Source organism: Vombatus ursinus, unplaced genomic scaffold, assembly GCF_900497805.2.
Source record: "Vombatus ursinus unplaced genomic scaffold, bare-nosed wombat genome assembly UNPS02014801.1, whole genome shotgun sequence".
Classification (NCBI taxonomy): domain Eukaryota; kingdom Metazoa; phylum Chordata; class Mammalia; order Diprotodontia; family Vombatidae; genus Vombatus; species Vombatus ursinus.
The window spans coordinates 23,831,468-23,857,705 of record NW_020954579.1 but is presented as its reverse complement, the minus strand read 5'-3'; the positions used below and the strand labels follow the sequence as shown (position 1 = coordinate 23,857,705).

At 35.9% G+C, this 26,238-nt stretch overlaps 1 protein-coding gene across 3 annotated transcripts in view; it reads right to left on the bottom strand.

Moving 5' to 3' along the window:
• Positions 1 to 322: 322 nt before the first annotated feature.
• The window catches only part of LOC114050932 (ATP-binding cassette sub-family A member 10-like), a 117,437-nt gene continuing 91,521 nt past the window's right edge, over positions 323 to 26,238 (bottom strand). For all 3 annotated transcript variants that reach the window (XM_027872978.1, XM_027872980.1, XM_027872979.1), the window contains 8 exons: positions 23,848 to 24,026; positions 22,245 to 22,320; positions 22,073 to 22,167; positions 21,365 to 21,484; positions 20,775 to 20,915; positions 3,710 to 3,789; positions 3,267 to 3,322; positions 323 to 1,286 (listed from right to left, as the gene is read on the bottom strand). In XM_027872978.1, coding sequence (XP_027728779.1) covers positions 1,188 to 1,286; positions 3,267 to 3,322; positions 3,710 to 3,789; positions 20,775 to 20,915; positions 21,365 to 21,484; positions 22,073 to 22,167; positions 22,245 to 22,320; positions 23,848 to 24,026 — 846 coding nt within the window. In that variant the 3' untranslated portion in view covers positions 323 to 1,187. The remainder of the gene's footprint in view (positions 1,287 to 3,266; positions 3,323 to 3,709; positions 3,790 to 20,774; positions 20,916 to 21,364; positions 21,485 to 22,072; positions 22,168 to 22,244; positions 22,321 to 23,847; positions 24,027 to 26,238) is intronic.

The following is a 26,238-nucleotide window of genomic DNA, read 5'->3' as shown; positions in this document are numbered from 1 at the left end:
GCTTGGTAAAAAAATCATCGTGTAAGAGAAAAATAAATATTTAAATAATGTGGGTTATTATGCTTGCTATTCCACTCAATAATATATGGCCTAAAATGATTGTGGGTAGTGAGTATATAATCATCCAGTGAAGCCCTTTTCAAGTGTATCTCTCTCCGCCCCAATCATTAATTATTCTAATATTATTTTCATTTTCTTCTTCAAGGCTTGATTTTCATCTCTGTTTCTCTGAAACAATATACTCAGAAACTTGAACCTTAAAAATATCCATTCAAAAACAATCTTAGTGTTGTCAAGTTTATAATTAAATATTTTTAAAATGTACCAAACAGATCTGTATTTTATTGATATAAGTAAGAGAGAGACAAAGACAAAAGCAGAGATTTGATTAACTTTAGGGTTATTTGTCTAGAAATTCTCTTTTACCTGTCCACATAATGTGGTCTACTTTTAACAAAAACTCAGAACACAATAAAAAGCAGCTTATATTTATCTAAAGACAAAACCCATAATAAAAATATAGACATAAAATAAACAAAATTTAAGATTAAGCAATGCCAGTTCACCAGGCAACTGTGAGGTAGAGGAAGGAGAGGAAATGGAGAGGGAAATTCGTCCAATCCCAGTAAGACAGTAAATTCTGTCAAGGCACTTTTTAGACCAGTCAATGAGCCAGTGACCCAAACGATCACGATTACATTCAGTCCCAGGTAGTAGCACCTTGCCCCTGCAATTGCCTATTTGCTGGCACCCATCTACACAACCTACCCCCTTCCCTACACCATCTTCTCTAGGGGGTCAAAAGGTACCCTAGCTTCTACCTCCCATGATCCTTCAGTCTCTCCTTCCAGTTGAGAAAAACTTTATCAGTCCTTTTGTTGATAAAAAGCTACAATATAATACAAAAAGTATTCCTAAAATGGTATGCAAATATGTAGGAAACCAGTACATTGCAATTTCATGCCATTATCAATGCTGTTTAGCATAGAGATTTTGCCCAAAGGTATCCTTCCTTCCCTTATTCTAGCAAAGAGTTATCACAAATTTAACCAATTTCTGCATAAACACAAAATATACTGTAAAAGTTTGATTAAACATTTCTGAGATGATATATGAGATTAAAAGTATAAATGCATTTTAAAAAAGGGTCATGAGATCTTAGACATAAACTTAGAATAGCTAGGCCTTTAAGGTTCTTCCTGTGGGAGGAGTTTCCATTTTATAGTTGTATCCAATTCCTCTTCAAAATCTCCCATCTCCTGCTCCTTTGACAACTCTAGGAAGACCTTAGCGGGAAAATGGGGGGTGGGGGGGGGAGAAAAGAATGAAGTAGCAATTTAGTTTCTGTGTCATCAATTTAATGAGAAGAGTACATATAACAACAATTATCATGATTATAGCTAGCATTTACAAAGTGCTTTAAGGTTTACAAATATGTCAATTTTACATGACCCACCTGTGTGATGCCCACAGTTCACCCTGCCATTATTTGAATTATGTTATTGTGAGAAGCTTCTTAGCCTGATGTGGGATTTGTAGTCTGGAAAAGACTTGGGTTCAAATCCTGCCTCTGATGCTAACTGTGTGACTATGGGCAAGTCACTTAATCTTTCTGAACCTTAATTTTCTTATCTATAAAATGGGGATAACAACATTCACAGTACAGTTATCCTTTCTATATTGTAATTTTTCCCATCCTGGTATATCGCAGGTTGGCATAAGAAATTAAATGGAAATTTTGAGGGGTTTTGTGGAAGCCACAGATGATATGTAGAGGTCAGCAGATGACACAAAAAAGTTTTGAAATTCAGAAATGCAGAAAATATATGTGTGGTATTATATAATATCAACATCTTTTATCTTTTAGTACCATAATAATTCAGACTTCTCTTGTATGAAGGGAGGGTCAAAAAATTTTAGGTGGATTTTCCAGATTGTGGGGGCATCATTCCCCTAACCCCCATGTTATGGTAGGGATAACCATATCTGCCTCTTGGATTCTTGCAAGGCTTAAATTAAATAACGCTTTCAATACCTGGACATATGATAAAGATGTTAGCTATTACTATATAAGAAAAGAACCTTATAAACCATACAATGCTTTATAAGTGTTGGTTTTGCCATTATTGTTATTATTATTATTGCTCCTTGACCTGGACAAAAATAATAATTTAAAAAGAGAGTGGTGGTGATACAGGAGCTAAGCTACCTCTCACCTTCATGTCCTCTTCTTTTTCGTGTTTATAGTTATTGACCACAAAGAATCTCTCCACATCTATTTTTCTATTTCTTCCAAAACATTCAGGAACAAGCAACCCAAAGAAATGGGAGAGTAATCTCTGGGAGAGTAATCTCCTGGAGATTTGGAAACAATTGTTCAGACTGTCCATGACAGTGAAACTTGATGGCTTCTTCGAGTTGTACTTTAATATGCTCAATAAACCTCACACCCATAGACAAGTGGATTTTCTGTGTCACATAAGCAGATTAATTGACGGATGCATGAGTTACTGCTTTATATATTTGTTCATTTATCTGAATGGATAAATAAATGAACAAACATATAAATGAAGAAAGAAGGAAAGAATCAGAGAAAGAAGAAAAGAAAGCAAAGAAATATAGAGATGTCAGGCTGAACTTTGAAATTTTCCAGAATGAGACGGCAACAGGACCAGCATATTTTGTGAGAAATTTCAATAATTCAGAGCCATATTTCATATTATGCCAATGTAATTTGAACTTAGGTCACTGAGGATTTTCTTCTTATCCAGCTACCTGAAGAGGTACTGTTTGATGGGGCAGGCAGCTGAAATGGTACATTAAAGAGGATCTTCTGTATAATAATAGAGGGAGGTTCTCCATTCCTAGTTAATTGATTAATAAAGTGAAAGTATGCTTTTCTGTAGTCTTAGGGCAAGCAGAATGAGCCTTGTGTGCACCACACTGCTAACAAGAGTATATCAAGTGTCAACTAAGATACCCACCCAGCACATAGTAAGTTTGCGCTAAATTAGTCACACAGTTAGGTGGTGCTGTGGATAGAGTGCCAGTACTACAATCAGACACCAGTTGCATGACCCCGGGCAAATCATTTAACCCTGTTTCCCTAGTTTCCTCATCTGTAAAATGAGCTGGAGAAGGAAATGGCAAACCACACCAGTATCTTTCCCAAGAAAATCCCAAATGGGGTCACAAAAAGTTGAACACTACTGAAATGAATGAACAACAATAAGTCTCATGGCAAATATTTTAAGAAAATAACCCACCTGTTCCAAAGTGGACTGAGAGAGACTGTATTCCTCCAGGTTGAGGGTATGCTTAGCTGAATAAGAATAAATTTCTGTTAGCAATTCACATATTTTCCATCCAGATTTTTACCCCCCAAGTCAGAGTATAATATAGATCACTACAAATAAAAACTATGCCTTAAATACAAGGGATGAAGCAAATGTCAGTCTACAGTTGAAGAAAATGTAATGAAGTGTTCCATTTTGACTTCTGATGTCAAAATAGCTAATTTTGTGTTTTAATATACTACTTAATTAGTTATCTTGTCTTTCTGTCACTGAAATAGACTTGAGAAATTGTTTAACTGAACTGTGAGTTTTGCCTCCTTAAATCATGGAAGGAATGGCTTTAGTTTTCTCAAATGTCCTTTGTACATTGCCATTGCTATGTAGAAACTCATTTTCAAAATGGTCACTCTTACCTGCCTCTAGTTTAGAAAAGGCCTGAGATAGAGGATACACTTCTTCTACAGGCAATTTATAGACCATCAAGGAGGAATACCTGGTAGGAGAAAAGAGCAAAGTTTTTCTCTTTTAACTACTACCTAGGACTTGACAAAATGTTATAAAAGAGCATCAGCTAGGGGGCAGCTAGGTGGTGCAGTGGATAGAGCACCAGCCCTGGATTTAGGAGGAACTGAGTTCAAATATGACCTCAGACACGTAACACTTACTAACTGTGTGACCCTGGGCAAGTCACTTAACCCCGTTGTCTACCCCCCCCCCCCCCAAAAAAGCATTGGCTGTAAGAAATAATTACATTTTCAGCAAAACTATTTAGTCTTGTTAACAGAGTAGCTGTATTTCAAAGACAAAAATTTATGCTTCAAACTTCAAGACACATAGTAGCAAAATGTAACTATTCCAATGACGAACAACACATTTTGCAAGCATTCAGGATAAAGAGCTTCAAATATTTTTTAAAAGGTAAAATTCAAAAATACAAGATTATTCCTTATCCACTAGAAACTTTAGAAGGAAATTTTAAAAATGTATTTTGACTAGCAAAGGAACTCAAGCAGACCAAAATGTCATACTCCGAAACGTTTAGCTTAATCATCAAGTAAAAAGATGGATGTTCAACAAAAAGAGAGGAATTTAAGACACTCTTTCCAAAAAGTAACTCAGATTTGAGCAAAATATTCAATCTTCAAACACCAGAAACATAAGAAATTAAATAAGTATAATCCCCAAGGAAAGGATAAATAATGAGATAAATGTTTAAAAGTTGTTGGTTTTTTTTTTTGGTTGTTTGTTTGGTTTTTTTGCCTTTTGGTGAGGCAATAAGGTTGCCTAGGGTCACACAGCTAGTAAGTGTCATATGTCTGAGGCTGAATTTGAGTTCAGGTCCTCCTGACTCCAAGGCCAGAGCTCTACCCACTGCACCATCTAGCTGCCCCAGTTTTGGTTTTGTTTGTTTGTTTGTTTTAAGGGAAAGAAAAAGACTGACCTATACGGAAAAATAAATAAAATCAAAGAAATAAAGACACAGATGTAGGCAGAATTTAAACTAGGAGAACTGAAGGTGGAGGAACAAAATTGAAGTGCTATGGCCTAAAATCCTTTTCCCACATTAATTTTCTCCTGAATTGAAACTTAAGGGAGAGACACAACAGGAAAAAGGGATGATGAGACAAGAGCTTTGAAGGCAAAAACAGAAATTAGTTAGAAGAGGGAGTTCTAACTTGGCATTTCAGAAGCTTTAACTCCGTAAAAATCCCAAAGAGATAACAAGTAAGTGAAGAGAAAACCTTAGAAATTGGGCCCAAACTACACCCCCACTAAAAAATAAAACAAAACAAAACAACTAACAAATATAATTAGTGGGAAAGGGAAAGGAGGAGGATTTTGACCTAATTTACATTTGGTGTTTTCATTTCCTCCTCCCTAATTCTTTTTGGACCCTTGTCACAAACAAAATTGATAAGGATTGAGGCAATTAAATCTGAGCATATCAATTTATTAGCTAGGCTAGCAGCTCAGTAGGTACAAGGACACCATTCAAGGGCTGACGGAGTTTTGTTTTGTTTTGTTTTTTAATAGTTGATAATAAGGAACCAATCAGTTTATACAATCTTGAGTAACAGGCATTTATTGTCTCTGATTGGACAGAGAGTTTGACAAATTTTCTTTTTTTGTTCTATTTTAAGTTCTAAACTATCTCCCTCCCTCCCCACCCAGCACCCTACACTACAGAAGGCCACCATTTAACTAACACACACACACACACACACACACACACACACACAAAACTATATTATGCATACTTCTATTTATCAATTCTTTCTCTGGAGATGGATAGCATCTTCCTTCATAGGTCCTTTGTAATTGATTTGGGTATTTATAATACTCCAAATAACTTAGTTGTTCACAGTTAATCTTCTAACAATATTGCTTACTGTACACAACATTCTCTTGGTTCTGCTCATTTCACTCTTCACTATTTCATGGAAGTCTTTCCATGTTTTTCTAAAACCAAGCAGCTCATCATTCCTTACAGAGCAGTAGTATTCTATCATGATCATATAGCACAACTTGTTTAGCCATTCCTCAATTAATGGTCATCCCCTCAGTTTCCAGTTCTTTGCCACCATAAGGAAAGCTGCTATAAATATTTGAGAACATATTTCCTTTTTCCCTGATCATCTTGGGAAACAGAACTAATAGTGGTATCACTACTATACACACTTTTATAACTCTTTGGGCACAATTCCAGATTGTTTTCCAAAAGAACAATCTACTTTTCTTGGTTGCAAACACAACTCCTTTGCTCTTTGGATTACCCCGTTCCATGTCCTTTGCTCTTTATAAGGTAGAAGCTGCTGAATTTTGTGTTATCATAACTGTAGCTCCACAGTATTTAAATTGTTGTTAGTTTGTTTGGTTGGTTGTTTTTTTGGTAGTATTTTCTCTTTGACCTAGGAGTTTCAAAACTTATGTATGATGTTTTTGTGAGTTTTCATCTTGGAATCTCTTTTAAGTGGTAATCAGTGGATTTTTTTCAATTTCAATTTTACCCTCTAGTTCTAAAACTTCAGAACAATCTTCCTTGATTTCTTGAAGCATAGTGTCTAGCTCTTTTTTCTGATCACAACTTTCAGGTAGTTCAACAATGTTTCTCCTTGATCTGTTTTTCAGGTCAATTGTTTTCTAACGAGATGTTTCACATTATTTTCTGTTTTTTTATTCTTTTGATTTTGCTTTATTATTTCTTGGTGTCTTAGGAAGTCATTGGCTTCCCCTTGCCCAGTTCTGATTTTTAAGGTTTATTTTTTTCTGTAAGTTTTTGGATCTCTTTTTTCTAATTGATTGACTTTCTTTTCATAATTTTCTTGATTTTCTTGCATTACTCTTATTTTTTCTCTAATTTTTCCTCAACTTCTCTTATTTGATTTTTAAAGTCCTTTTTTAAGCTTTTCCATGAACTCTTTTTGGACTTTTGGCCATTTTACATTTTTCTTTGAAGTAGAAATAGTTGTTTTGATTTTATTGTCTTCTTCTGAGTTTGAACCCAAATCTTCTCTATGACCATAATAACTATCTATGGTCAGATTTTTTTCTCTTTTGCTTACTCATTTTTAGTGGTTTATTTCTTAGATATTAATTTTATGTTAGAGTTTGGCTTTAGTCCTGAGATGTATGTATGTCAGGGGGGGAGATGATGTCTTAGGCTTCATATTTTTCATGCTGTTGTTTTCTGAGCTTTGTCTGGGGCCTGAACTCAGGTACTACTACTCTTAGCCCCTGAGCTATGACCAGGACCCACACCAATGCTGCCACCACAAACACTTGTACTCCTTATGTTCCTCCTGTAGCTGCATGCTTCAGCTTACCCTTCTTCCCTAGAATCAAAACCAGGGTCTCTGTTCTCCTGTGCAGAGCCACATCTCCTCTGCAACCACACTTGCCAGGATACACTTACTCCTCCATGTCCATAGTTACAGCCTGGAATCACATCTGGTCAGTGCACCTGGGCCTTACAGCTAGCATCAGTCAGCAGAGGGCCCTGCAATCTTCCCCTAATCAGCCATCTGACCTGCACACTGTCTCTGGTGTAAAAGTTCCTGAAGCTGAGGTTACCACCATGAAACTATCCCCAGGACTTGTTTGTTGATTCAGTGGTATCTGCCCCAGGTATCTGTACTTCAGTAAGGTCAAGTCTTTCCTAATGTCATCCCAAGTTGTCTTAGGCTGGACAGCTGCTTTATCCTGACTTTTAATTATTTACTTTGAGGCATTATTTAAAATTGTTTGTGGGAGAATTTGGGAGAGTCAGGTAATTTCCTGCCTTATTCTGCCCTGTTCCTGGAATTCTCAATTTCACAAATCTTGTGGTTGTTATAATAATGTCCTTCAGGGACTTCTGGGAACCAACAGGGTGGAGTAAGCAATAAATCACTGTAGCTCCACCATATTCACCTCCAAACATAGCACCCCAGAACAAATTCTGGAACAGCAGAGCCAGTGGAAAGAAGAGGTGGAGTGGTCTTTTAGCGCAGAAGACTTGGAGGATCAGCAAGAAAGGTCTGTCTCAGTTGGGTAAAAGGAGAGAACAGTCCAGGAGAGGAAATGTCCCAGTAAGCCAGTAACAAACCCGCCTCAGCAAACCAGCGAGAGATCCTGGACCCCAGTGTGGTGGAGCAGGCAAACACCAGCACCAGGACCCCTCACATGTCTTAAGATAGCCAGGAGAACTGGCAGATTTCAGCTCTGAGAACTACGACGTGCTTTAGTGCAGCCCAAGGCAGGCAGGCATCCTCTAGCACAGGACCTCCGTGTGCTTCAGCACAGCTCTGGGCAAACGGGCATCCTTGAGCATAACAAGAAAGTAGGCCAGACCTCCACATGCTTCAGCATAGCCCAGGGAAAACAGGCATCCTCCAGGGGCCAGACCTCCATGTGTTTCAGTGTATCCTCAGGGAAACACAGAAAAATACCACTGGGCCTCACCACATGCCAAACACCACCACTAAGATCCCAGCTCAGCACCACAGAAGCTTCTAGACCCCTCCAGCCTCTAGCAGCATCAGTCACCCCCTACTCTATCCCCCTCAACACAGCATTAGACACAAGAGTCCCCCATGGGTCTCTGGGCAACAACAGCGTGCCATCAGGCAAACAGCCAGGGCCGGCAGGCACTGGTACAAAAAAACTAATACAAAGCCCCTTCTGCCCTGGGAGCAGAGATCAAATTTAAAAGAAAAGGATAAGACCAAAAAAAAGATGAGAAAAAAAACCCAACAAAAAAAGAATCTGGCCATAGAAAGTTATTACAGTGACAGGGAAGACCAAGACACAAACTCAGAAGAGGACAACATTGTCAAAACACCTATGGGCAAAACCCCAAAGAAAAATGAGAAGTGGTCTCAAGCCCAGAAAGAACTTATAGAAGAGCTCAAAAAGGAACTTAAGAATCATGTAAGAGAGGTTGTAGAAAAACTGGGAGAAGAAATGAGAGTGATGCAAGATAATCATCTTGGAGAGTCAACAGCCTGGAAAACTGCTTAAAAAGTATAATTGGCCAAATGGAAAAGAAAATACAAAAGCTAATTGAGGAAAACAACATCTTAAAAGTTAGAATTGAGCAAGTGGAAACTAATGACTTTATGAGATATCATGAATCAATCAAACAAAATCAAATTCCCTCATGGGAAAAAACAACTGACCTGGAAAATAAATTCAGGAGAGACAACATCAGAATCACTTGACCACCTGAAAACTATAATCAAAAGGAGGACCTGGACAGCATCTTTCAAGAAATTATCAAGGAAAACTTCCCTGCTCTCCTGCAACTAGAGGGCAAAATAGGCCTTGAAAGAAACCACCAATAAACCCACATAAATCATTGGCATTTCTATATATTACCAACAAAGCCCAGCAGGAAGAGATAGAAAGAGAAATTCCATTTAAAGTAACTTTAGACAACACAAAATATTTGGGCATGTACTTGCCAAGACAAATCCAGGAACTATGTGAACACAATTACAAAACATTTCACACAAATAAAGTCAGATCTAAATAATTGGAAAATATCAGTTGCTCATGGATAGGCTGAGATAATATAGTAGAAATGACAATTCTACCTAAACTAATTTATTTATTTAGTGCCATACCAATTAAACTACCAAAAATTATTTTATAGAGCTAGAAAAAATAATAACAAAATTCACCTGGAAGAACCAAAGATCCAGAATATCAAAGGGAGATAATGAAAAGAAATGCAAGGGAAGGTGACCTAGCTGTACCAGATCTAAAATTGTATTATAAAGCAGCAATCATCAAAACTGATTGGCATTGGCTAAGAAATAGAGTGGAATAGGTTAGATAAACAAGACACAGTTGTCAATGACTACAGTAATCTACTTTTTGAAAAACCCAAAGACTCCAACTTCTGGGATAGAAGTCATTATTTGACAAGAATTCTTGGGAAAACTGGAAAATAGTACAACAGAGAGTGGGCATAGACCAACATCTTAAACCATATACCAAGATAAGGTCAAAGTGGGTACATGATTTAGTCATAAATGGTGAGATTATAAGCAAATTAGGAGAGCAAAGAATAGTTTACCTCTCAGAACTACAGAGAATGGAAGAATTTATGACTAAACTAAGGGAAATTTTCCTTGATAATTTCTTGAAAGATGCTGTCTAGGTCCTCCTTTTGATTATGGTTTTCAGGTAGTCCCGTGATTCTGATGTTGTCTCTACTGAATCTATCTTCCAGGTCAGTTGCTTTTTCCCATGAGGGAATTGGATTTTGTTTGTTTGATTCATGACATCTCATAGAGTCATTAGTTTCCACTTGCTCAATTCTAACTTTTAAGATGTTGTTTTCCTCAATTAGCTTTTGTATTTTCTTTTCCATTTGACTAATTATACTCTTTAAGGAGTTGTTTTCTTCAGTGGATTTTTGATCTCCTTTTCTATTTGGCTAATTCTACTTTTTAAGCAGTTTTCCAAGCTGTTGATTTTTTTTTTCATAATATAGAGACGAAACAGACATAGAGGACATTTTGAAATGCAAAATGAATAATTTTGATTACATTAAATTAAAAAGGTTTTGCATGAACAAAGCCAATGAGACCAAGATTAGAAGGGAAGCAGAAAGCTGGGAAACAATTTTTATAGCAAGTGTTTGGGATAAAGGCCTCATTTTTCAAATATATAGAGAACTAAGTCAAATTTGTAAGAATACAAACCATTTCCCAGTTGATAAATGGTCAAAGTTTTCAGAGGAAGAAATTAAAGCCATCTATAGTCATATGAAAAAATGCTCCAAATCATTGTTGATTAGAGAAATGCAAATCAAAACAACTCTGTTGTACCACATCACACCTATCAGATTAGCTAACATAACAAAATAGGACAATGATAAATATTGGAAAAGATGAGGAAAAATTGGAACATTATTGCGTCGTTGTTGGAATTGTGAACTGATCCAACCATTCTGGAGAGCAATTTGGAACTATTCTCATAGGGTATAAAACTATGTGTACCCTTTGACCCAGCAATATCACTAGGTTTATATCCCAAAGAGATCACAAATATGGGGAAAGGACCCACATGTACAAAAATATTTATAGCAGCTTTTTTTGTGGTGACCAAGAATTGGAAATTGAGGGGAACAATTAGGGAATGGCTGAACAAGTTATGGCATATGAATGTAATGGAATACTATTGTGGTATAAGAAATGATGAACAGGAGGACTTCAGAAAAACCTGGAATGACTTACATGAATTGATGCTGAGTGAAGTGAGCAGAATCAGGAGAACATTGTACATAGTAACAGCAACACTGTGGGATGACTAACTTTGATAGATTTAGCTCTTCCCAGCAATACAAGGATCTAAGACAATTCCAAAAGACTCATGATGGGAAATGCTATCCACATCTAGAGAAAGAAATATGGAGTCTGGATGCAGATCAAAGCATGCTATTGTTTTTTATTTCTTTCTTTTCTCTTGTGGTTTTTCCCTTTGGTTCTAATTCTTCTTCATAATATGACTAATGTGGAAATACATTTAATATGATTGTACATTTATAGCCTATATCAGATTGCATGATATCCTGGGGAGGGGAGAATGGGGGGGATTTAGAACTCAAAATCTTATAGAAGTGAATAGAAACAGCTAGGTGGTGCAGGGGACAGCGCACTGACCATGGAGTCAGGAGGACATGAGTTCAAATCCAGCCTCAGACAAGTAACATTCACTCACTGTGTGACTCTGGGCAAGTCACTTAACCCCAATTGCCTCACCAAAAAATAAAAAAGTGAATGTTGAAGTCTAAAAACAAACAAATAAATAAAATATAAAAAAGAATAATAATAACAATAAAAAGAATCCACCAATCACCTCAGGAGAGAGATCCCAAAATAAAACGTCCAGGGAACATTATAGCCAAATTTCAGAACTATCAAGTCAAGGGAAAAGAATACTCCAACTTGCCAGAAAGAAACAATTCAAATATCAGGGGGTTACAATCAGTATTCACAGGACTTGGAGCTGCAACATGAAAAGATTGGAGGTCATGGAACATTATATTCTGAAAGGCAAAGGAGCTAGGACTACAACCAAGAATCACTTACCTGGCAAAATTAAGCATAATACATCAAGGAAAAAATGGTCATTTAATGAAATAGAGGGATTTCAAGTTTTCTTAAAAAGAAGACCAGAACTAAACCAAAAACTTGACCTCCAATATCAAGACCCAAGAGAAACATAAACAGGTAAAAAGGGAAAAGAAAACGTAAGGGGTTCAATAGAGCTAATTATTTACATACACGGGAAGATGATACTTTTAATTTTTAAAAATTATGTCACTAATAGTATAGCTACAAGGAATATACATAGACAGAGCGTGTGGGTATAAGGTGAATTTGAGGGAATGGCACTAAAAATATTTAAGGGATGAGAAAGAAGAGTACAATGGGTGCAGAAGGAAGAGAGAGATAAAATGTGATAAATTATTTCACATGAATAGTGACTGAAGACCTATTACAGTGGAAAGGAAGATGGGAAAGTGGTTGATGAGCATTGCTTGAACCTTACTCTCATCAGTATTGGCTCAAAGAAGAAATACTGTACACAATCAGTTGAATATAGAAATCTATCTTACCTGCTAAGGAAGTAGGGGGAGAGGACATCAAATAAAGGGAAGTGGGGACTGACAGAAGGGAGGACAGATTAGGGAAGGTGGTAGATAGAAGCAAAACACTGGTGAGGAGGGAAAGGTTGAAAAGAGAGAGAGAACAAACAGGAGGAAGAATAGGAAGGAGGGAAATACAGTTAGGAATTATAATTGTGAATGTGAATATGGATGAGACAAACTCTCTCACAAAACAGAAGCAGATAGGAGAGTGGATGAAAACTCAAAATCCTACCATATGTTGTTTACAGGAAACATATCTGAAGCAGAGACACACACACAGAGTGAAGGTAAGGTAAGGTAAGAATCTATTATTATATTTATATTACATTTATATTTGTATTTATTATATATTTATATTATATTTACCTCAGCTGAGGTAAAAATAAAAAAGCAGGGGTAGCCATCTTGATCTCAGACAAAGTAAAAGCAAAAATGAACCTAATTAAAGGAGATAAGGAAGGAAACTATATCTTGCTAAAATGTACCATAGACAATGAAGCAGCATTAATACTAAACTTACATGCACCAAATGGTATAGCTTCCAAATTCTTAAAGAACTTAAGTGAGTTATGGGAAGAAATAGACAGCAAAACTATACTAGTGGGGGACCTCAACTATCCCCTCTCAGAACTCGATAAATCCAACCAAAATATAAATGAAAAAGAAACTAAAGAGGTAAATAGAATATTAGAAAAGTCAGATATGACAGACATTTGGAGAAAACTGAATGAGGACAGAAAGGGAAAAAAAACTTTTTCTCAGTAGCACATGACACTTACACAAAAACTGACCATGTAATAGAGCATTAAAAACTTCAAAATCAAATGTAAAAAGGTAGAAATAGTAAATGTAATTCTTTTTGGATCATAATGCAATAAAAAATTACATTCAAGAAAGGGTAGTGGAAATACAGATTAAAAATTAATTGAACACAATAATCCAACAAAGGGCAGTGGAAATATAGATTAAAAATTAATTGGAAACTAAATAATCCAATCCTAAAAAATGAATGGGTCAAAGAAAAATTGTAATAATGACCAATAATTTCATTAAAGAAAATGACAACAATGAGACAACATGCCAAAATTTATGAGATGCAGCCAATGTGGTACTAAGAGGAAAATTTCTTTCTCCAAAGTCTTACATCAACAAAATAGAAAAAAAAAGAGATCAATGAACTGGGCATGCAACTAATAAAACTAGAAAAAGAACAGATTAAAAATCCCAAATTGAGCACTAAATTGGAAATCCTGAAAATCAAGGGTGAGATTAATGATTGAAAGTAAAAACAAACAAATAAATAGTACCCTATTGAGCTAATAAATCTAGGAGCTGGTTTTATTTAAAGACCAATAAGATAGATGAGTCATTGGTTAATCTGATTAGAAAAAGAAAGTAGAAAACCAAATACCCAGTATCAAAAATGAAAAGGGTGAATTCACCATCAGTGAAGAATAAATCAGAGCAATCATTAGGAAATATTTTGCCCAATTATATGCCAATAAATCTGACCATCTGAGCGAAATTGATGGATATTGACAAAAGCATAAATTACCTAGACTAACAAATCAAGAAATAGAATACATAAACAATCCCATATTAGAAAAAGAAATTTAAGAAGCCATTAGTGAACTCCCTAGGCAAAAATCCCCAGGGCCAGATGGGTTCACAAGTGAATTCTACTAAATACTTAAAGAAGATTTAATTCCAAATAAACTACAAATTATTTGGAAAAATAGATGAAGAAGTTGTCCTACCAAACTCTTTTTATGACACAAATATGATGCTGATACCTAAACTAGGAAGAGCTGAAACAGAGAAAGAACATTATAGTTCGATTTCCTTGATGAATATCAATGCAAAAATGTTAAATAAAATACTTACAAGGTGATTGTAGCAATATATCACAAGGATTATACACTATGACCAGGTGGGATTTATACCAGAAATGCAGTATTGGTTCAATATTAGGAAAATTATTAACATAATTGACCATATCAATAACAAAACCAACAGAAATCATATGATCATCTCAATACATGCTGAAAAAGCTTTTGACAAAATACAGCAACCGTTCCTATTGAAAACACTAGAGAGCACAGGAATAAGTGGAGCTTTCCTTAAAACAATAAGCAGTATCTATCTAAAACCATCAGCAAGCATTATTTGTAATGGGAATAAGCTAGAATCTTTCCCAATAAGATCGGGGTGAAGCAAGGATGCCCCTTATCACCACTATTATTCAATATAGTTAGAAATGTTAGCTATAGCAATAAGAAAAAGAAATCGAAGGAACTAGAATGGGCAATGAGGAAATAGTCAGAATTTCTTGATATGACCAATAAAGCCCAGAAGCAAGAGGTAAAAAAGAGAAATTCCATTTAAAATAACTATAAACAATATAAAATACTTAGGAGTCTACCTCCCAAGACAAACCCCAAAACTATATGAACACAATTATAAAACTCTAAATACAAATAAATTCAGATCTAAACAACTGGAAAAATATCAATTGCTCATGGGTAAGCCAAGCCAATATAATAAAAATGAAAATTCTGCTTAAAGTGGTTTACCTATTTAGTGCCATACCAACCAAATTACCAAAAATTATTTTATAGAACTAGAAAAAATTACAACAATTCTTCTGGAAGAACAAAAGTTCAAGAATATCAAGGGAATTAATGAAAAGAAATGCAAGAGAAGGTAGCCTAGCAATACCAGATCTTTGACTATATTATAAAGCAATAATCATCAAAACTATCTGGTACTGGCTAAGAAATATAGTGGTGGATCAGTGGGATAGATTAGGTACACAAAACATAGTAGTCAATGACCATAGTAACTTAGTGTTTGATAAATCCAAGGACCCCAGTCTTTGGGATAAGAATTCACTATTTGACAAAAACTGCTGGAAAAACTGGGAAACAATAGGCCACAAACAAGGTATAGACTAGTATCTCACTCCATATATCAAGATAAGGTCCAAATGAGTGCATAGTTTAGACATAAAGGGCCATAAGCAAATTAAAGGAGCAAGGAATAGTCTATCTGTCAGCTCTATGGCGAGAATAAGAATTCATGACCAAACAAGAGACAGACAGCATTGTAAATGTAAATGTAAATGTAATATGTAACAGATATAAAACAGATAATTTTGATTATATTAAATTAAAAATCTTTTGTACAAACAAAACCAATGCAACTGAGATTAGAAGGAAAGTAGAAAACTGGGGAACGATCTTTACAGCAAGTGTCTCTGATAAAGACCTCATTTCTCAAATATATAGAGACCTGAGTCAAATTTATAAGAATACAAGTCATTCCCCAATTGATAAATGGTCAAAGGATATGAACAGGCAGTTTTCAGATGAAGAAATCAACATTATCTATAGGTATAGAAAGAAGTGCTCTAAATCACTTTTGATTAGAGAAATGCAAATCAAAACAAGTCTAAGGTACAACCTCACACCTGTCAGATTGGCTAACACGACAAAAAATGATAACAATAAATTTTGGGTAGGATGTGGGAAAATTAGGACACTAATGCACTATTAGTGGAGTTGTGAACTGATCCAACCATTCTGGAGAGCAATTTGGAACTATGCCCAAAGGGCAACCAAACTATGCATACCCTTTGATCCACCAATACCACTACTAGGTCTGTATACCAAAGAGATCATAAAAAAGGGAAAAGGACCTACATGTGCAAAAATATTTGTAACAGCCCTTGTCATGGTGGCAAAATGATGGAAATTGAAGGTATGCTCATCATTTGGAGAATGGCTGAACAAGCTGTGGTGTATGAATGTAATGAACTACTATTGTGCAATAAGAAATTATGAGCAGGAGGATTTCAGAAAATCCTGGAAAGACTTGTATGAACTGATGAAAAGTGAAATGAGCAGAACCAAGAAAATATTGTACAGAGTATCAGCAGCACTGTGTGATGATCACGTATGAATGACTCAGCCCTTCTCAGCAACACGATGATCCAAGACTAGTACAAAGAACTCACAAAAGAAAATGTTATCCATATCCAGATAAAGAACTGATGGACTCTGAAATGAAGATTGAAGCATTTTTTTCACTTACTTTATTCTTTCCCATGGTTTTTCAAATCTGTTTATTCTTTTCCAACTGTGATTAATATGGAAATAATTTTATATGCTATCACATGTATAATCTATATCAAACTGCCTACCATTTTCAGAAGAGGGGAGCAGAGAGATTTTTACAAGAAAGATTTTGGAACTCAAAATCTTGTAAAAAATGAATGCTACAATTTTTCTTGACATATAACTGGGGAAAAATAAAATACTATTAAAAAAGAATGTCCTGGAGCATTCTGTAGTTGTTACAAGAACGAACAGCAAGATATATGGAACATTTTGGTCCTGTCCTGTTACCTTAATTTCTCAGAATTGTCTTAACATCTTAAATTTCCCATAATCATCTGATTTATAGCAAAGCAAGGCCTAGCTCATAAAATGAAGGATAATCACAAAATGAATAGAACCAAACGAAATGGAGTTAATTTGATATAATTTTTTTATTTGATTTGCAGTCTGGTTTTGAACTCATAGTTTCCCTGAAATTGCTCTCTTCAAAGTGATCAGTATTCCCTTCATTTAAAAACCTAACAGTCTTTTCTCACTCATCATAATACTGTTGACCATTTTTTTTTCTCTGTATTCTCTCATCTGGGGCAGCTAGGTTGAGCAATGGACCTGGAGTGAGGAAGACTCATCTTCGTGAGTTCAACTCTGGTCTCAGATCCTAGTTTTGTGGCCCTGAGCGAGTCACTTAACCCCATTTGCCTCAGTATTCAATCTGTAAAATGAACTGGAGAAGGAAATGGCAAGCCACTCCAATATGTTTGCCAAGAAAAACCCAAATGGGGTCACAAAGAGTTGAGCACGAATGGAAAACAACTAAATAGCAAAACCCTCTCCTTTCTGGATTTTCATGATACTGTCCTCTCTTGGTTTGCATTCTATTTGTCTTACATCTACTTCTCCATTTCTTCTGATAGAGCTTAATTGATTTCACCAAGGGTCTATTCCAAGTTCTCTTCTTAGTTTCCTCTATACTCTCTCAATTTGTGATCTTATCAGCTTCAATGAGCTCAATTATAATTTCTAGACAGATAATCCCATATATATTTATCCAAGTCTAGTCTCTCTTCAATGCCAGTTGTATCACCAAATGCCTAGTGGACATTTCAAAGTATATATACTGTAGACATCACTAATTTAACACACCCAAAATCGGATTCACTACGTTTCCTAAACTGACTCCTTTTCTAAACCCTATATTACTGTCTAAAGTACAACCACCCTTCCAATCACTGAGGTTTTTCACCTCGCATCATCCTGATTCCTCATTCTCACTTTCCCCATACTGAATTAGCTGCCAAATCTCATATATTTATTTCTTTTTCAAAATCTCTCAGATGTATTACCTTCTTGTCACTCACATAGCCACCACTATAATTCAAGCCCTCCTCACCTCTTAGGGATTCTCTCCCCAATCTAACCTTTCTTACACAGACATACCAAGGCGATTTTCCTAAAGTGTAGATTTGGTCATGTCATTCCCTACTTAAATAAAAAGCTTGACTATAAAAAGTTATTATGGCGGCAGGGAAGATCAAGACATGAACTCAGAAGAAAATAACAATGTGAAAACTGCTACAAGGAAGCCTCAAAGAAAAATGCTGATTAGACTCACTCCCAACAAGAATTCCTGGAAGAGTTCAAGAAAGAGATAAGAGTGGTAGAGGAGAACTTGGGGAAAGAGATGCGAGTGATTTAAAAAAAAAGTTTATGAAAAGAGAATTAACAGTTTGGTAAAAGAGGCACAAAAAATACTGAAGAAAATAACATTAAAAAACAGAATTGATGTAGGATCACCTATAAACTCTTTTATTTATTAATTAAAGCAAGCATTTGTCAAGTCTGTCTTTCCAGAACTTTGCCTCAGTTTTGCTGTTTGCCTCAGTTTCCTCCTATGTAAAATGGTGAGAATAACAGCACCTACCTCCCAGGGTTGTTGTGAAAATCAAATGAGAAAATAAAGCACTTAGCGCAGTACCTGGTACATAATATGCACTTAATAAATTTTATTGACAGACTGACATATTGTAAAGTGCTTTGTAAACCCTAAAGTAAATGCAAATGCTATCTATTTATCTGCCTGTCTCTCTCTCTATCTACCTATCATCTCTATCATTATTGTTTTCATCTTCTCAAGAGGTCTTTCACTGCCTCTTTCCTATAAAGATATCTTCTATATATTATATATTTATTTTCCATGGCTATACATATATATGTGTGTGTGTGTGTGCATATATGTATGCATATATATATATATACATATATACAATAACATATGATATCATGGGAACAGTTGTTTCACTCCTTTCTTTTCTCTCAGGGGAACTGAACTCCCCAGGTCCTATTGTATGATTGTCCCTCATGGCTCAAACTGCACTATATGGAAATATATGAAATACATGAAAAACTTCAACTAAAATGTTAAGAAATAATGTATCATGAAAATCCAGAAAGGAGGTTTTGCTGTTTAGTTGTTTTTCAGTCATGCTCAACTCTTTGTGATCCCTTTGGGGTTTTCTTGGCAAAGATATTGGAGTGGTTTGTCATTTCCTTCTCCAGCTCACTTTGCAGATGGAAAACTGAGGTAAATAGGGTTCAGTGACTTGCTCAGAGTCACAGAACTAGTATCTGAGACCAGATTTGAACTCACGAAGTTGAGTCTTTCTGACTGCGTGTCTAGCACTCTATCCATTGCTCCACTTAGCTGCCCCAGAGGAGAGAGTACTCAGAAAAAAATGGTCAGCAGTATCATACACACAAACACACACACATACACACACACACATACATACGCATATATACATATATACAGATATAGTATATACAGATATAGTACATATACGTACAATATGTATATATGCATAATCATATATGTATGTAATCTGCCCCATTAGAATATAAGCTCCTTGAAAGCATGGGGTATTTTTACTTTTTATTATATAACCAGTGCTTAGCACAATACCTATTACATAGTGCTTATTAATTAGTTGTTTTAACTTTTTTGATATGTTGGTTGGTTTTGCTGAATTTTGTTTCTTCTTTAATATACAGGATGACTCTCTGGGAAAGTATGGGTGAAGAGATACAGTATAAAATATAGCTGATATAAAAACAAAAGAGATCAATAAAAAAATTTAAGTATTTATTAAGCACCTACCATGGATAAGACATTTTTCTAGCAATATTTCTTTCTGCAAGTAAAAAATAGTCTTTTCCCCAATGATCTAAATATTTAATATTACTGACTATTCATCATATAGATTTCTTTTCCCAGGAAATATGATGATGCTTTGTTTCTTCCATCCCAAGATACTTTCACATTCTATATTGCAGTACATAACCTATTACTACATTGTATTTTCAATGATCCTAAGAACCTAGCTGATTTTCTGTTCTTCTTCTTTAGTTTTTCTCTGATGAATTCTTTCACTCTTCAGTCACCTTTTCCTTCATCTTTTGGGTGGTAAAAACTCTTAAAGGTTGGGTTCTGCTTGGGGTTTATACCCAGGGTGGGGAGGGTTGATTCCCATGTTCGCCTCCTAGGAAATCTCAGCATTGGCTCCTTGGAACAGTTGTTTTGTTCCTTTCTTTTCTCTCAGGGGAACTGAACTCCCCAGGTCTTATTGTATGATTGTCCCTTATGGCTCAAACTGCACTATATGGAAATATATGAAATATATGAAAAACTTCACCTAAAATGTTACAAAATAAGTATTTCTCTGTCTGAAGTCCCTTCTAAACTTTTACCTTTAGCAAAGTATGCAAAGTGAATATGGATTAACGATGGTAACCAAGATCAATACCTCTTGTACAGTTAAGATCATTGTCTTTTCCATTAAGAAAGGATTAAGGTTTATCAAGAAGGAATTGACTAGTTTTGAAGTGACTATTGTTCTATTGTTGAAATAGCATGTTAACCAAAACTTTGTTTTCATACATGTGGCCTTTTCCTTGTTCAAGATTCTTATAAATGTTACTTCAGATTTTCTTGAGGTAGAGAAATAACTAGACTGTGTCACTTTGGACACTTCTCGCTCTAAGCCAGAAATATTTGGATTTAAAGTAATATTAAATTAATTTTAAAATTCTGGCATCCTTGTGTCTAAAATGCAGAGTAAAGTATTCACTTTTTTTTTCTTTGGCACACCATAAAACAAGAAAAACTGACAGAAGGATTAAACTTACTTTTGCCATCACAGGGGAAAAAAAAACTTCCCTTACCTTTCTTGCCTTGCTGCTGTTGGAAAAAGCTTCAGAATCTCTTCATGGAGATGTCTCACTTGTCCAGGTTCTTTCACTTTTATTTCCAGTAAATAATCTTTGCCAAACTTGCTTTTCAGATGCTGGATGGAACCAATGCATCTGGAGTAGGGGAAATGGGAGAAGATGTACATATGAGAGAGAAAGAGAGAGACAGAGAGAGAGAGAGAGAGAGAGAGAGAGACAGAAAGACAGAGAGACACAGAGAGAGAGACATAGAGACAGAGAGAGAGACAGGGACAGAAGCAGAGATAGACTCAAAGAGACACAGAGACTGAGAGAAAGACAGAGAGATTGAGAGAGAGAGAAAGAGAGAGAGAGAGAGAGAGAGAGAGAGAGAGAGAGAGAGAAAAGCTAAAAAAAAACCCCAATATATTTGCTACCTAACCTATTGCTATTATTCTTTGTTCTGTGAATGGTGAATGGTGGGGATAAGGCCTCATTTATACCAAAGCAACAGATCTACTCACCATGGGATGAGCAGAGTTGCAGAAGACTCTCTCATTTTGTTACATCCTTGCTTATAAAATTATAATGGAACATTCACCCACCGTAGCTGTCCTGATACCATGATGGCCACTCGGTCACACACAGCTTCAGCTTCTGCCATGTAATGTGTAGTCAGGATAGCACCAGTCTCTTTCTTTTTAAACAATGCTTGAATAGCCTGCCTGTAGTGAAGTCAAGAAAATGCATGCAATTAGGAGAAGCACACTAATGTTTCCATAAAACTTGACAAAATAAATTGGAATGGTCACAGATAATATAGTTGTTTGGACAATTCAGATCAGATAAAGAGAAGAATGTTCCTAGAGAAGAAAAAATGGTAGAGCAGCAAAGAACCAGGGAGGATAGAGATACATGAATTGAAGGAATTGGCTTGAGCAAAAAAAAAATAGTGAATGAGGATAGTTTCTCTGGGAAGAAGGCAGAAGTTGAGGTAAAAAAAGAGAAATATTGAATTAATAAAAATAATGAAAATAAACTTGTAATATGGAAGACTGGAAAAAACAATGAAATCCTTGGGAATTTATTGGGGTCTTGGATGGATTATTTATTGGGCTATTTATTTCTGAATGATACCTAGATCAGAAACATCAGGGAAACCTTTGGTGCTAAATATGTTTCTATAGAGCAGATCAATTAGAATTAGTTAGGAAATAGAACTTTTATAATGCTTAATTTTCATAAGATCAATGAGAAGATTAAATTCTAAACAGGCTTTGTTTGGCATTGAGTTTTCTTATAATTCTCTTCACCATATTTGTTGCTGCCCTTCTGGATCCATTCCAGTTGATGGTTCATCCAGAAGCATGACAGCTGGATTTCCCAGGATACTCAGAGCAAAGCACAACTAAAATGCAGAGAAACATAATTAGTCACTAGCCTCACCATAGCAATGCTTAAAAGAACGCCAAGCACATTACATACCTTTCGAGTTATGCCTGTTGGCAAGTCCTTGACTGGAACCTTCATGTACTCCTGAAGTTTGAGAGCATCCTTTAATCTGATAGAAAATACATTGATGGGAGAAAAGCCAATTAAAGCAACTCTGAGGTTCTATCTCACATCCCTAAGATTAGCCAGGAAGACAAAAAAATAAAAATTATGAATGTGGGAGGTATTGCAGAAAAATGGGCCACTAATGCCTTGTTGGTGGAGTTGTGAATGGTCCAGCCATCTTGGACAGTAATTTTGAATTATACTCAACAGGTCACTAAAGTGTGCATATGCCTTTTGGCTTAGCAATAACACTTTTAGATTTATACTTGAAATAGATATAAAAAAAGAGGAAAAGTACCCATATGTGTAACATTGCTTGAAATGAGAGGATGCCCATGATTTAGGGAATGACTGAACAAATTATGGTACATGAACATAGTGAAATACTATTATAAAAAATAATATAAGAAATGATGAAAGGGATGGATTCAGAGAAACCTGGGAAGATTTATATGATGAACAAATGCAGATTAAAATGAGCAGAATCATGAGAAAAAAAATTATACAATAACATCATTGTAAAGACAAATGATTTTGAAGGTCTTGGGAATTCTGATCAATTCAACGTCCAGTGATGAAGCATGCTACCCACTTCCTGACAAACAAGATTCAAGATGAAGAACAAAACTTACGTTTTTGGACATGGTCAATGTGGGAATTTGTTTTGTTTTATTTTGCATGTTTGTAACAAGGTTTAATTTTCTTGTCAGTGTGGGAGTAGGAGAGAAAATAAATGATCATTATTGAAAATTAAATTTTAAAAGGAAAAATGCTTTGAATCAGGCTCTTTGGCCAATGGTGGGCGTTGGAAGAATATATCCAGAAAACATAGTAATACAATGTGGAAGAAAGTCTCAGCTATGGTTATCATGAAGTGATTCATGAAGAAACAAGAGTGGAGTTTTGTGGTTGTTTAGCTTGCTTCTTATTAACATTACAAGTATTCATTTCAATGTGCCTTGATTGATTAATTTCATATTTCAAAGTTTATTTCCTATTAGGTTTTATAACAATGATCAATGAATTGAGACACAATGAAACAGGACCAATCTCAGATCAATTACTTATAATCTAGCAAAACTGGGGAAATAACTGAAAATATTCATGCCTAGTTTTATGTGGAAAGCAGCAATACCATCCTTGTCCCAAAGCAGTGAACCTAAGTGAACCTAAGGTAAGGATATAAAATCATACTTTCCTGTACTTAATAGTAATTTCCTTTTAAAAAAAAAGATAAAAACATTTTGTGCTATTTAATTTTGCATACCCAAGGCAAGGACTTCTCTTGCCTCACCCTTGTTACAACTCTAGCCCAGCAGTGGGGAAGCTGAGGCCTCGAGGCCACCGCTGGCCCTCTAGGTCCTCAAGTGCAGCCATTTGACTGAATCTGTTCAAGGGGTCACACTTGTTCAAAGGGCCACACTTGAGGACCTAGAGGGTCACCGGAGGCCTCGAGGCCTCAACTTCCCCACCCCTACTCTAGCCTGTCTCATTCTCTAGAAAACTGGTACAGTTTCACTTTTTACTGTACCGTGAAATAGTGACCATAGCATCTTCCTTCTTTAGTCCTTTCACTGCAGCATAGACCTCCAGATGGTCTCTCATTGTAAGGTTTTGCCATACTGCATTCTCCTGAGCACAGTACCCAAGGATATTATCAATCATTTCGTCTCTTTGTTGACTCGTTCTTCTGCTTCCTTTCAGAACCACCTACACAAAACATCCACAATCAAATTCAGCATGCAGTTGTGAAGCACATAGATTTCAACAATATGTCTAAGTTCAGAGACACTCATCACTAGTTCAGCCACAAAGGTTGAGTGTTCTACCGTAATAATTCTCTCACGTGGTCTATTAAGTTACACTGACCTTGATATCTGTATCAATGGAGAGAATACCTATCCCAGAGACATCACAGATCATTCAAGTACTGAAATATTTCATAATGTATTAAAAAAAATAACCAATATGCTAACAGCAAAAAGTAAAACTTAAATATATTAGCTACAAAGAATAGCTAACTGAATGAACACATTAATACTGGTTTCTGCAAAGATAGAGAATACATTTTTAGAGAATTTGTTTTTTCTCAACGTTCCCCCAAGTCAAGGTGAGGGATCCTCAGGCTTATCTCGAGTCTTTTCATCTGAACTTTATGGCTCAGTCTCCAAGTGGTTGGATTAATGCCTCTTAGTGTCTCAATTTTTCAGCTATTTGCAACATCACTTGGTCCAATTCACATCGGCAGAATAACTTTTCTTCCTCAGGTAAAGATTTTGTTGTGAAACTCCTCGAAAATCTTTAATTGCCTCCTGATTGAAATTCACATTCATTCTCCTCTAACTGCTCATCAAGGCCTTCTCATGATTTGGTATCACTTTGTCATTTCTGACTTTCTCCAACCCCTGCATTACTCCTCTTCTTTTATTCCATTCACCAGGAAAATTGGTTTATCCTCTTCCCTTACTACTTCTCATGCCTTATTATCCTTGCTCATTCTGTCCCTTAATCTTGGAAGGCTTTTCTTTCCTTTCCTTGTCTGTTGACTTCCTAAACAGCTTTCTAAATCTATTATCTCCTCCATATAGTCTCCAGTTTTACCCTCTATTGATAACGATCTTGCTTTTTCAGAACTCCCATAGCACATTTGGGGGTAGGGGGTGGGTAACTAATTATTTTATCATTATAATATTAAAATTATTCAGTTATAATTGTCTGTGTTTGTATCTTACCTCCCTTGGAGACTCTAAATTCCATTAAAGTAGGAATCAAACCTTATTTAAACTTCACATGTGCCCCAGTGCTCTGCAAATAGTAGGTGTTTAATATATTTAGTGTTGATATGCCTGGTCTCTGACCCTTAAGTATCCTGAATCTCCATGACTGGGCAACCCTGCTGCCTTTCAATATCATATACCAAAACATTTATTGCAATAGCTTCCCAATTGGACTCTCTGTCTCTTCCCTTTCCTGTCTAACCTACACACAGCTTTTAATTTGATTTTCTTGAAGCAAGGATATGACCATGTCACACTACTGCTCAAGAAACTTCAGTGTTTCCCTATTTTCTCTAAGATAAAAATACAACCTCTTCTTTTTGGCATGTAAAGTCCTTCACATTCTGATTCTGACCTTTTTTCAAGCTGATTTCACATTGCTCCCTCTTAGGCACCCTGTATTCCAGTCAAATAGGCCTGCCAGCTCTTCCTTGTATAACACTATCTCTTCCTAGATCCTTCCAAAGCTTAGCTCATGTCACATCCCACATAAGGCCTTCCCTTCCTTATTCCCTTAGTTGTTAATGCTTTTCTCTTAAATGTTCCCCATGGCCTTTATTTACTTAAAATATGTATGTATGAGATATATATTTACATTTATTTATCAGTGTACATGTAGTTTTGTCTCGGTGGAATATAAGCTCTGTGAGGGCAGAGACTGTCCCATTATTGTCTTTCTATCTCCACTGAATGTGACTTGCACATAATACAGTAGATGAATGATAAATTCTTGTTGGATTAAATTCAGAGACTGGCACATATCGCATGTTGTTGTTCAGTCGGTTCAGGTGTGTCTGGCTCTTTGTGACCTCATTTGGGGTTTTCTTGGCAAGAATACTGCCATTTCCTTCTCTAGCTCATTTTACAGATGAGGAAACTGAGGCAAACAGGATTAAATGACTTGCCCAGGGTCACACAGACTCTGCTCTAGTACAGACTAGTGCCACCTGAGCCTCAGTTCTAACAATAGGTTCACTTAGCCAGAAGACCACCAATTCCCCATATGTTTTTTTTTAAGGGCAAAGACTACTTTTATATTTATCATGCTAAGCATAGTACCTGCATATAGCAAGAGCTTAAGTAGTGCTTTTTTCAATTATTCATTCATTCATTCATTCATTCATTCATTCATTCATTCATTCATT